We start from the raw sequence: 13,452 nt of genomic DNA on the forward strand, positions 1-13,452 counted from the left end.
TGTCAGTAAAAAAATATCAGTAAATTGTTGAGGGGAAATACATTGGGCTGTTTTACATAATAACTGATTATTATTTAGACTTTATTAGACAGATATTGAGGGAAGAGCTTTAGTGCATCTATATGACAAAGTTTGAGTTAATTAATGAGGTAATGTGACATCCAGCTGTCAGTGGCTGGTGACACCGGGAAGGAGCCCGGGATGCGGCTGACACAGAGCTCCCTCTGCCGCCTCTGTTCCCGCCTCTCCCCTCACTAGACCTTCCCGCCGCTTGTGCCCGCCTCCCAGCCACGGCCCCGCCCCCTGCTGTGTCAGTTACCCCGAGACCCCCAGTCAACACATGACCCCGCCCCCTGCTGTGTCTAAACCGCTTTACCGCAGCAAACCACGCTCCCTCTCGTGTCAATCACCAGTGCTGACCCCGCCTCCCAGCCACGGCCCCGCCCCCTGCTGTGTCAGTTACCCCGAAACCCCCAGTCACCTGCTCAACACATGACCCCGCCCCCTGCTGTGTCTAAACCGCTTTACTTCATCCAACCACTCCCCCTTTCGTGTCAATCACCAGCGCTGACCCCGCCTTTTCTTTATTTACCTGCCTCAAGTGAAGTAAAGCCACGCCCCCTTATACAGTCTGCCCTGCGGCTTTCAGGCTGCGGTCATTATCATAGGACACGCCTCCTCATGCATTCCACGCCCACCAAACGTCATTCCGCTGCCTCTGACGTGTTAGTGCCCCGCCCACTGCTCTCATCATGGACCCGGCTGCTGCCTGACTGGCGACGACAACATGAATTTCTCCGAAGTGTTCAAGGTCTCCAACCAGCTGTGCGAGTTCTCCCCCAATGGGAGGTATCTGGTGAGTGGGGCACACTGAGAGGCCGACCGGTGACACTGACCGTAAGGGGTTAAACCAGGGGCTCTCCAGCTGCAAGGGGAACTACAAGTCCCAGCAGTGCCTGCTTGGCATGCTGGGACGTCTAGTTGCAAAAACAAAACACCCTACCAAAGTCTGAGGGCTGTGACTCTGTTTAACCCTTTCACTGCCTGCCAGGCTGATAGTACCACAACCCCCACTGTCCTGCTCCAGCCGAGGAGCATCATGGGAGTTGCAGCTCAGACTAATTTAGGAGATAAGGAGGTCACATGACCCCCCTCTATTGCTATACACACATGCAGTGCACAGGATACATGGCAGAGCACATGCATGCTCCAGGTGTCCCTAGTACAGTGTTGGCTAACCTGTGACACTCCAGGTGTTGTGAAACTACAAGTCCCAGCATGCTTTGCCAATATATAGCAGCTTATTGCTGGAAGGGTATGCTGGGACTTGTAGTGTCACAGGTTAGCCAACACTGCCCTAGTAGTGCTTGCAGGCATACGTCTGATATAATTGAGGTGCAGCGTGTGCAGTTTATCTGTGGATAGAAGTGATGGATTTGGCAGAGTCAGATTGTTTCATTGAAGAGTTGCAAACTATTTTTACCCAAAAGTTTACAAAGCCAAACTGTACAGTAAGACTCGGAATGATATAGTGGCCCCTTGTTTTACTGAAACATTTATGATAATGCAAAAAGTGTTCATGTCAACTATGTTGTCCATGTTCTTCATAGACAGTTTAGTTAGTTATACAGATATTTAGCTAGGCTGTATGTGTATCTATCTATCCCCTTTGGTCCAGGTGCATAGCAGTTTTGACAATGCCTGTAATACCAACTTCTTAATCTATATTCAGAAAAATGGAACTTATTGTAACATAATAAAAAATAAATAAATGGATAGACATTATGACTCTTCAGAGTAAATTAAATAGAGATCACCATGGTATACAGCAAAAATACACTCCACAAAGTGTGACCAAGCTACTAAATAACAGTACAAGATGATCTGAAATTCAGCTTTATATGCTCATGTTGGTGTTAATTGGGGTTTGAGGTCATATTATGGTAGTTTTAGCTCAGGGTATATGTTTAGTCACATTAATCTAGTTTACTTTGTCTGCATTACTCTTCTGCTCCACGGGAGGTTTCTGTCCTCCCTGAGCTTGCCTTAGGACACCTGCGTTACGGTTTGACAGGTGTACCCCCTATCATGTAATCCTGCCGGATTACATGATACTTCGATTATTTCAGTAGCGCATCCTCTCAAATCTAACTTCTATGTAGGCTCGTGTTGTAGATTATAGTCTGTAAGAAGATTTGACTTTGTTTTTTTACTCTTTTGAATGCAGGCTTCCTGCGTGCAGTACCGGCTTGTCATACGTGATGTGAGCACACTGCAGATTCTCCAACTATATACCTGTCTCGATCAGATTCAGTATGTTGAATGGTCTGCAGACTCCATGTTCATCCTGTGTGCAATGTACAAGAGGGGCATAGTACAGGTAAGTGATTGGAATATGCTCTAAAGTAAGAGTAGACATGCTGAGACTTGTAGTTCTACCACAGCCTACCATTGCCTACTTCTGCACTGAGTTTAATTTAGGAGCGTTTGAAAGTAAAATCGAACTTGAGATACAAGGAATTTGGACAATATTCTGAAATAACTGTATACATATAAATGTTTAAGGAATTCTCAAAATCCATTTGGTTTGCGTGTTGGAAGGGAACACTTCTCTCCTCTTACCAGACGTTGTGTTCTTCAGAATAAGTTGTGTTATGGGCGTTTTAAGAACACAACACAGACAGATTCAACTTGGAGATTACCAAACACAATAGCAAGCTAAGACAATCTAAAGTTTCAAGTGTTGCAAATCCTGTCTTGGTATTTAAAGTTTTCCATGTTTAATTTCTTAATTTGATACACTTGTGGTTTAGGTGTAGTAGGCCTTTAAAGGATTGTTAGTGTGTTCTTATTACATGTATAATACACTTCTGCCACCCACATACTGGAAGTGTGGCAGGCGTTCAGAAAACAAGAGGCTTCGGCCTCCTCACCCGGGGTACACCGATATCTGCACAAAAAAGTTCTTACAATGTGAAATAGTAGAAAGTAATTTTAATATCCAATACATTATACTTAATTTTGTTAAACCGAGGGTACCATTAGACATATGTCTTTATTTCTGTTATATATGGGATAATTTACTACCAATTGTAAATTGTAAGAGTCTTGGAAGATACCGAGCAGTTCCATGGCCGTAATGAAACATTAGGCCTAAGGCTGAGAGCTTTCATATATGTCCCAGGCTTTTGAGATGGATTCTAGTAGCTGTAAAAAATGTAAATTAGGGGGTCATACGGATCGGGCAGGAGCATCAGAGAAGGTTCTAAAACTGTCCATGTATCACAAAAAGGTAAGGAGAGGTCTTTAGTGTGTAGTAGTCTAGTTTTGAAGTCAAAATACACAAATTATAGAAGTATTATCTACAGCAGTGATGGGCAACAGGCGGTCCTCCGAGGCTTTCCCTGCGGCCCCCAGTTCCCCCCCGCTTTATGGTCAGATGTGATTGTTATAGCTTGTGACACTTGTATAAAATACATGCTGCTATGTTATTACAGATAGGTGTCTACTTTGATTCTTTGTATTGTTTTAACGTATCTACTAAGGGTAGAAGGGAAGGTCAGAGGGCCGCCCATGCCTGAAAAGTATTGGGTAGCCCATCAATGATCTACAGTAATGTCAGTGGACTGGGTTTTAAAACAATATTAGAGGTTTGTCATCACATTTGCACACAGATCCAGCAGTTCATATATGTAGATTATGTTGTAGCAATCGTTTCTCAATTTGTAATGCAAATAAACCTCTACAGGGTGAGAACATAAAATAAACTCCTCATTACTAGAGCGTAAAGGTTTATATACACATCATATACTAATGGTGTAACTCACATTGCACAGTTATGAAACAACAAGATAAACTGAACGGGTGTGTAGTAACATCTCTTACTATGTGGTGCAACAGGTGTACTCGTAAATCATTAACAACACAGAAGTAATGGATACAATTAAGCAGAGTAAACAAGGTTGTGAGAAGAAGATTGTGCAACAAATCGCGGCCACATCTGGATGAACCATTTAGCGGACTGTCATCCTTTTATTGGATGATTCACACCCTATAGTTTCCCTAACTCTACAATAATTTGATGCAACGGGTTAACATACTAGAAATCTCCTATTACTTTGTACTAGTAGTTTTCTATAAATGCATAGACCCTTATTTATTCAGCCGGATAGAGGTCGCAGCCATTCACAGTGTTCTTAATGAAATAAGTGACATAATATATATATAGACATAAAAATGGATGTTCCTGCTGCCAGGGATGTTATTTCCAGCATGCAGACTGTGACTTACTTCTGCAGTGGGATCCAGCGCCAGTCCTTCATACTTCTGGATGTTGCGGAGATTCTTCAGCTACTTCCCGTACTCTAGGGACTCTGACACTCTCTCTGTTCTTCCAGGTCTGGTCTCTAGAGCAGCCGGACTGGCACTGCAAGATCGACGAAGGGTCGGCAGGGCTGGTGTCCTCCTGCTGGAGCCCAGATGGCCGTCACATTCTCAACACAACAGAGTTTCATGTAAGCGTGGGCTGATGCCTCCTCCACCTCGTATCAAATGTTGATGTCTGCTCTCTCCCGTTCTGAAAATAAATCCCAGTGGGCTCAAAGATATCGGGTTCCCCAGACGGAAGTGCAGTACAGTACTATTCCTTTTTAATATTGCTTCTTCTGTTCTTCTAGAGAGTGATACATGCCACCTTCATGTTCTGCAAACTTCTTTTAATTTTGTCTAATTAACAATTTTGGGAATCCCGTATTACAGTTATCAATTCTATGCACGGTTTTCCTGGGAGTGTTAATGGCACATATTCTAAATTCTTCTCTTTTTTTTTTTTTTATTAATTTTATTTTCATAAGTAGTATATATTTTTATTCAAAGTTTCTGAGGCTTGGTCCATTCACTCTCATACTTTTGAGACGTTTTGTTGTTCATTTTTTTTTTTTTTTATTTTTTTTTTTTTAAATCTCTCTATTTTTACACTTTGTACAGAGAAAAAAACAGCATTGCGGAGCATAATCAACAGATAGAAAAAGAAAAACGGTATTACAGATATAACCCTTCCGCAATGTTATTTCTAAAATGAGTGAACCTTAACAAAGCAGTTTTTTTTTTTTTGAATGTTCTAAGGGAAGTGGAAAAGGAAAGAAGTTTGGAGGAGAGGGAAAGGAAGAGAAGTTGGAGAGGTGGGGGTGGAGAGGAACCAAGCTTTCTAAGTTACCTATTATCCAGGACAGGGGAGCCATGTAGGCTGTACCATGGGGTCCATGTCTCACGTAATTTAGGGAGTGAGTCGTTAAGGAGGGCTGTGATATACTCCATGGATGAAATGGGCCAAAGCCTGATGAGAAGGTGGAAGAGGCTTTTCCGAGCTCGGGCTATTAATAATTTGCAGGCTTCAGAATTGGCCATTTTAACAACTATTTTGTTTTTCTTGCTGTAAAACATTGAATTAGTGGTACACACACGCATTGACAAATACTGTGTGCTGAGGTACCAAAAAGGTGCAAATAATAGCAGACCTTTATTTTTTTATTATGGTGAAAACCTTTGAAAGTTGGAAGGGTCATTGCGAATGTCCTGTTACAAACCTTTAGTCGGTCATTCTGAAGCGGTGTAAGAGTTGCTCTTTGCAGATGTTTTAAAGGGACGTAAACTTGTGGACAAACCCTTTTGTTTGAGGATTTAAGCTTCCACCCTGTCCCCTCCTGACCTCTACCCTTACTGTTATAGGGGAGCCATGGCGCTGCAGTGCTGATTGTCAGAAGTGTAATTAATACAGGACCCAACCTGTCCTGGCTACCGCAGGGAGATTTAGTAAATAGTGTCAGGATTGCAATGGACATAGCCTTTGAGGTTCTGGGGGCGGGGGGGGAGGAGGAGGAGAGGGACAAAATCCCTAATATAACTAGGGATTGTCCAATTTACGCTCGCTTGGGCCCCCTTGTGACCTGACGTCAGAAGCTGGATGGTTCTGCAGCTTGATCACTATTTATTATCATTATGCTTTAGTTATAGAACGCTGGCATATTGCGTAGCTCTGTACATGGAGGGATCATGACACATTACATACAGTGACTCAAAACAGGTATAAAAAGCTATGCACAAGGGAGGAGGGTGTTCCTCATAATAGACCATGAGATTCTGTCATTTGTGTCGAAAATTAAAGCTAATGTCTGTTTGTTGGGGATAACGCCACCATTTCATCAGCACCAGGATGTGTTGGGTTTTTCTAAATATTGTCCTTTGGGCACAGGTGAGCTCAAGATATTGACAGCCTGGTTATAATGTGCAAAGTAATAGACTTAAGGCCTAGATTTACTATGGCTTCCAAATAGGAAAAATATAACCGTTGCTCATAGCAGCAAATCTGGTTGTAGCTTTAATTTATCGAGGACATGAGAGCTAGAATCAGGTTGCTATGGGCAACACCTACTTTTGTCCTTTTTAGAAGTGTTAGTAAATCTAGCCCTGGGGTTAAATGTGTTAAGCAGCAGATCCGTAAAATTGGCGACATTTGGCAACTGACAGCACAATCATCAAAAAATAAACAGAACAAATGACCCACAAGTAAGGGACAAGAGAAACAATAGAATCCGTAAAAATGAATACAAGAGGCTGAGCGGCACAATAACATCACAACTCACCGGTTTATACCGATATTTATATTAGTTGTATAGCTGAATAGCTTTGTATTTAGTGATCTCTGTAACACATCTTTAAGGCAGCACGTCATAGCTGTCATCATTTAGGAATGACTCCACATAACATTTGGGTTCTGTTTCAAATTCAGTGTTACACTTTTTATGAGCGGATTGAAAGTCTGGTATGTCAGCTCACGGTATATCAGGTTCTTAGACCAATTAATTGTATATATGATGGAAAATTGGTTTAAGTCCTGCAATGTATGAATTCCGCCACTCGTTGCAAGTGATGGGAAAGGAGAACATCTTGCAGACGTTTGGGTGAGATGAATGTGGTGTGTGTGTGTGTGTGTGTTAGCTGACTTGCTGTTTGCTAGTCACATAAGGTCATCGGACGGAGTCAGGCCAGTTAGCTCCAACATTTGACAATTGTCTGGCGTCGAGTATCATGCAGTAAATTACTTTGTTCATGTGTTGCTCATTTGGAATTGTCCAGACTAATAAAATATGTGCCCCTATTAACAATGAGGAACTGTAGTAGCTGCGTGTAATCCCGCAGATCATTGCTACTATTGTTTGGATCAGATCTTTCCCATAATTTAATGGTTATCTTGGGAGTTTTATAGGAAGCGGCGATGAGAGATGCTCTGTATCGTCTCACGACTCATACTACTAATTTGTACTGATTGAGGCTTGAAACTAAAATAGATGGATCATCTTTCCTGCTCGTTGTATTAGAATCCTGAGGAATGATCAAAATACATTTTTAATATAAAAAATGAAATATTATTTCTATGTACTGGAAGTATGTAATTACTTTCTATGTAGCGTTTTCTTGTGATGCTCCTCACGTGTTGTACGTTGTAATCGTGGAGACTTTCTAGCGACGGGCTAAACCTAATTCAGGGACAGCAGTAACACTACTGGCTTCAGCAGGTTATACCAGATTGTGGGCGGTGTATGATTTATGCAAAGTGTGTTTTATATTTGGTTTTATACATCACATTTAAAGGCGCCCCTCGCCTACATACAGTGGGGGCAGCCTGTCCAATCGCTGGCAGCTACACACGTCCATGTGGCTGTCTCCACTTTGTGAAGACTGTGCGTGCGCTTAAGTGGAGGTGACGAGCACACTTCAATGTGCGCTTTGTTTGTAAATCTCTTACTTATGGCACTAGTAATGTTGCAAGATTAAAATTTCAGCAAGTACTAAAGCCAAGGCTGCCATCTGTAAGTAGGAGCAGTGGCGCTATATGGCGGGTATCTGCTCGTTGCGTCTGCATGTTGCAGACAGTGTTGCTGTCCCGATGTGTCCTCTCTATACACTGACAGAGGTCCATATGCATCCACACATCACACTCTGCTTTTATATAAGCAGCAATGCTGGTGCTCCCGAGGTCCTGGCTGCACCGTGGGGATGATTTCTCTTCTCTGGGTTTTGGGGAGAGGGTGGGGTGTTATCTTGGCACAAAGCTACATCATATAGTGTCCTATGCCTCCGTATGGTTATATGGGCATATTGGCTATGTTGTGGAATGTATGCATATATGGAGCATACTGGCTCCATGGTGGCATGTAATCCTGTATAGTGGTAGTTTGGCTATATGGGGCATTGTAAGTGACAGCTTAATCTGATGTGCCCCTGTCGTCCTACCTTGTGTATTATATACTTACATTGTTATTGCACTGAAAAGAGAGAAAATATTATTTATTTTTTTTGCCAAGTATTCATCTCTATGCTGCAATGAGTACAACAGTTATTTCCACGCGTGTGTGTGTATATGTATTTTTCGGTGTGTGTATATGTGTTTATGTTTGTATATGTATATGTGTATATATATATATATATATATATATATATATATATATATATATATATATATATATATATATATATATATATATATATATATATATATATATATATATATATATATAATTTCCCATTACATGTTATTTTAGTAATAACTTGCTAATGTAGAAATTATAGCACAGTGCAAAATGCACTAGTGAGTTAATATTGTGCTGAATGTTGCACTACAGATATTATTTCTGCTGAAATGGTGTTTTCATTTACCTGGAGCCAATTTAATACATTTATCTCACAACAGGCTGTGCTCTTCAGTGTGCACCGCCTGCCACCCTCTATGTACCCCTGAGTAGGGCCGCACACATTGCATGTTGCACTATGTGGGGTATTTGTGACACTCTCCCTGTAACAGAATTTCAGCCCGTCCGGGTTGGTAACGATCCGCTGCTCCTCAGTGCATTGTAAATGCGATGATCCCTTTTGTGTTATTTATGACAATGTTACCAGCATTATCTTTTGTGTGGAATTTCCCAGTTGTTCAAGTTAAGTACAAGTGTCAGACATAAGTCCCCCCAGGCTCGGGTACCTGGCCGGGGGCTGCCTGGCAGCACGTGCTTGTGTAGGCGGTGTGTATTTCTGACCAGCCGTCAGAACTCGTCATGACCCCCAGAAGATTTCATTAAGGTTTTGCCAGAATGGCATCTGTGTCTGGATAGATTTACTCTCCAGCTGTAACCAGGTTTCAGGCAGCTGCTGAGTCCTTGTCAGTGTGTTTACTCCCAAGTACAGTAAATCCAGAGTCCAGAGGGAGCGATGGTTGAGCATTCAGAGGAGTTAATGTCCTTGTAAGACATTCAGAGATGGAGGATGTCTCATCGGGGAGTTACAACGTGAGGCTGCAGCTACGCATTAGCCGTATACTTGACTTTGACCTCTATAGAATGTTACGTTTAGGCGCAGGTTACAGCGGTGGTTCCTTAGGATGGACCTAGCTGGGATGGGGGCATTAAACCTCTGACACGTGATACTTTCTTTCTTGGAGCGCATAGTGATTAACACCTTCTCGCTTGTCATCTGCAAATATTCCAACCTCCTTTATGGTGTCACAGCATAGAATCAATTTGCATCCCAAAAAACAGTATTTGGACATTAAAATAGTTTTAAGATAGAAACCTGGTGAAATAGAAAGTTAATGACCGTGTTTGCAAATGTTCAGTGTAAAACACAAACGAACCTCTGTACTTGGATATATATATTTCTTAATCATATAAATTGAGTAATGAAATGGTTCATTGTTTAATAATGGAGCTCAGATCGCTAAGGGCTCTATCTGAGCCCCTAAAATTCCTAGTGTGCTCCTTTTAGGTGAGGGACGGGGGGTTCCATGCAGGAGAAAGCAAAGAAACAGACCACCAGTAGTGCCAGATTGTCAACCTGATACATTTCAAGGGCCACCCTACAAGCTTTAAATGGGCCCCACGTTCTCCAATATTCCATCACAGGCACTCGGATGTACTGTATTTACCAGCCAGCAGATACAGACCTATTATAAACCAGCTTCTAAAATAGTAATAAAAGCAGAAGCCTTAGGTCAGATGTGCTCAAGCCCAGTCCTCAGGAGCTACCAGCAGGTCATGTTTTCAGGATTTCTGTCTGTAGGAACAGGTGGGATCATTTCTGACCCAGCCAAATATATTAACTCACCTGTGCGTGATTAAAGACCTTCTGAAATCATTTGGGCTCCTCCGCCTTAGGTGTATATCTGTGTGACCCATCCACCACTTATAATGTGCTTCTGCCAATCGGATGGCCCTAACTCAAATCAATGAGAGTACCAACATTGGGCCACATATGCAACTTTTAAGAACGTACCCCAGCCCTCCAGACGTGTATTACAGCAATAGAAGGCCCAGACCTCCCCATTGGTGTCTCCTCGAACAGAGCTACAGAACGGATAAGAGGCAATTAGCTCCATCAATGTAGACATTGCAAAAAGTGCAAATATTATCCTCGCCTTTATAAAGTAGCTGGGTGTGACCCATCATTTATAACCAATTATTACATGTTTGTCTCAACTTAAGTAACGCTGTTTGATAACATTTGTTTAAACCACTTGAGACCTTCTCCACGTTTAGCCAATGTAAACTCTAGTGCTTCCAGTATAACACACAGTTGTTGTAACTCATTACATTCAATCAGATGTTGGCTTTGGTAAGTAAGCTGCAAGCTGGATTAATGGGCTCGCATTTTAAATAATGTATGGATGTGAGCTGTTAGAGCAGTCAGTTAACCATAATGCCATAGCTAGCTTGCTTGCTAATGTAACCCAGGCAGATCACTACCGGTGTTTGTTGGACACAGCAACCTAAGAGACACAGTGATTGAGCTTTGTCTCTCCTCGTTTTGTCATTTGTGTTTCAAAAAAAAGAAAACATACCCATAGTGTACACTATTATATTTTTTTACCTTCAGCAAAATGATGCAATTAACTTCTGGAATATAGAAGTGTTTCCACAGTGGAAGTTCTGAGAAAAGAATTGTCAATTGCTGATTCTGTCAAAGAAGTCTACTAGGATGACCAAATGCTTGTCTGTGTCCGGCAGATATTCTAAAATCTATTGTGGATTTAAGCAAGGAGGAAGACTATGATGAAAGTCTAAGGGGCTCTTTCCTCCGTTCATTAAGATCCAGAAGTAGTAGTACTTCTCCATCGTTTGTGCAATCGGTTCACTCAAGTACAGTGGTCAAAGTGGAAATTTGGAAGTGGTGTTTTTAAAATGTAATGGGAATTGTAACAGAGGCACACTGCAGACATCAGTCACAGACGGCTTCAGAATAAAAAGCATATACTTCAAGCGGCAAATGTCAGTATGACACCGGGCAACCTACCACTGAGTTTCTCTCCCTGGACACCGGCCACTAGCTGGCATCGGTCGCCATGCTCAAATGCACAGTACAAGTTTATATAGTTGAGACTCCTCCCACAGGCTTGGCTTGACGAACAGGTGACACTCCCACTTTGCCATTATAAGGAAGTCTTCTCCGGTGTTCTGCAATTAAGCTTCAATGCAGACACCTTGTCAGCCTCGCTGTTGCTGTGGAAAACACGGTCAAAGCATGCAAGTAAAATCACATTTTCCTCTTGCTATTTTGTCATACATTTCTCACACCTGTATATCTCTATACCCAGGTGCACTGCTATACCTGTATGTAACTGTCTGCAGCAGCCTTTTACTTGCAGACTGTCAGCTGAATAGCTGATACTTACTTCCCTTAGAGGCCTGTGGCAAAACCTTCCATTTGTCACAGAATGTAAGTGGCTGGAATGTGATAGTGTTATAATGAAGGCAGTAGGAGAAGTTTCTATTTCTGAGACCATCAAACTGTTTGCCTGTATTATATATTATTGAATAAGCTTCTTGTAGTGTCTACGGATGTGCAATGTGTTCTGTCCAAGGAAACATCAGCACTGTGTCTTGCAGTGCATATAGATGGATGGGCCAATGTTTGGGGAGAAGGAGTCTTTGACTGTGAATTAAAATGAAACAAAACAGGTATACTACAGAGCAGAGATGCACTTACGTTCTCATCAAGTGGAGAAATAAAGACTTTATTATTTACTACAAAACCAACAGAACACTTAGGACTTGGTGTCAGGATACAGAACATCTTCCTGTGCTTGGTCCAGGAATGCAGTGTGGACTCTGCTTAGCGTGTCCCTCCCCATGTCTGACGTGGCCGCCAGCACCTCGTACTTCTCTGATTCCCCATCTTCTGCATGTAAAACAGATCCAGAGAGAGACCATCAGGGGAACGCGTGGACAAGCTGGTCTCCACCTGGGCAAACCTTCAGTGTGCAGAAGTCTAAGAAGATGGAGAAAATGAAGGATGGTAAGAAGCTCGGTGATGACAGTGATGTGACAATGGTTTCTCACACTTATCTGCATAATAATTCTGTATTACAGGATTTGTAATGGGTCTTTTTGGACAACTTGTAGCACAAATGTAAAACATTCTACAGTAAAATTAAAAAACAGAAAGTACCTCTTGGCACTGTCAGGGCAAATGGACACAAACCCCTATTTGCGGGAGGTCTGTAGTCCCCCAATACCAGGAAAATATGAAAAAAGATATGTGAAAGTGTTTGTATCCAAACAACAACCATGGATAAGTAAATAAATGTACCCATCCATGGTTCTTGGTTGTCTGGATACAAACACTTTTACATATCTTTTTTCATATTCTACAGTAAAATTAGTCAGTTTTGTAATTTTTGTCCTATTAAGCGACACTTTTTTTTAAATTAATCTTCCAAATGATGATAGTTGGAGTAAAGAGAATTCTCTAGCTGGTGCTAAAATACATTTTTTTTTTTTTTGTTCTGTATTTCCCAAAGTTTCAGGGTTTTTATTGGGGGTGGGGGGTATGAAGAGAACATTTGTAAGTACATTCGTGCAGACACTGCACATGACCACTTGCAGGATTGGGGTCCGTAAGAAGTCTGCGCTTACCGGCGGAAAGTAAAAACATCCCTTGGAAGACCCATCACTTTAGTCCACCTCTTTAATTTATTACAACTTTTCTTTTTTATGCTTGTGCCTTTACGGTAGGTGACATTGGGAATGCCTTAAATTCATGTCTCGCATGTCTACATTATACGTTCATTAAAGTGCATCTGGAGAACAAGGATTCCCAGCCAATGTAATCCCTGATTTCTGATCTGTACATCAGAAGATGTTTTACAGCGGTCCCCTACTAAACTGTGACTGTCCTCCTAAATACAGACTCTACACTCTTTAAAGCTCATTTAAATATGCTCCGTAGGAGACTCCTGCATTCGTTATGGGGGTCTCTTCCATCCCAAAACACTGTATCCTTGCAGGCAATGCCATTTTGAATTGCAGTACTTTGTGCTTACCCATAGAGGACGCCACAATCACACACATTTGTGCTGCATGTAGGCATTCCCTTCCCCTGTTTGTAAATGAATCTTGGTGAAGTGTA

At 41.8% G+C, this 13,452-nt stretch overlaps 1 protein-coding gene across 1 annotated transcript in view; it reads left to right on the forward strand.

Annotated features, from left to right (window-relative positions):
• Positions 1-671: 671 nt before the first annotated feature.
• WRAP73 (WD repeat containing, antisense to TP73) overlaps positions 672-13,452 on the forward strand; it is a 31,868-nt gene continuing 19,087 nt past the window's right edge. The window contains exons 1-3 of the mRNA XM_075190155.1: positions 672-856; positions 2,228-2,380; positions 4,398-4,514. Coding sequence (XP_075046256.1) covers positions 788-856; positions 2,228-2,380; positions 4,398-4,514 — 339 coding nt within the window. The 5' untranslated portion in view covers positions 672-787. The remainder of the gene's footprint in view (positions 857-2,227; positions 2,381-4,397; positions 4,515-13,452) is intronic.

The sequence above is a fragment of the Mixophyes fleayi genome, chromosome 11 (genome assembly GCF_038048845.1).
Source record: "Mixophyes fleayi isolate aMixFle1 chromosome 11, aMixFle1.hap1, whole genome shotgun sequence".
In the NCBI taxonomy this organism is placed as follows: Eukaryota; Metazoa; Chordata; class Amphibia; order Anura; family Limnodynastidae; genus Mixophyes; species Mixophyes fleayi.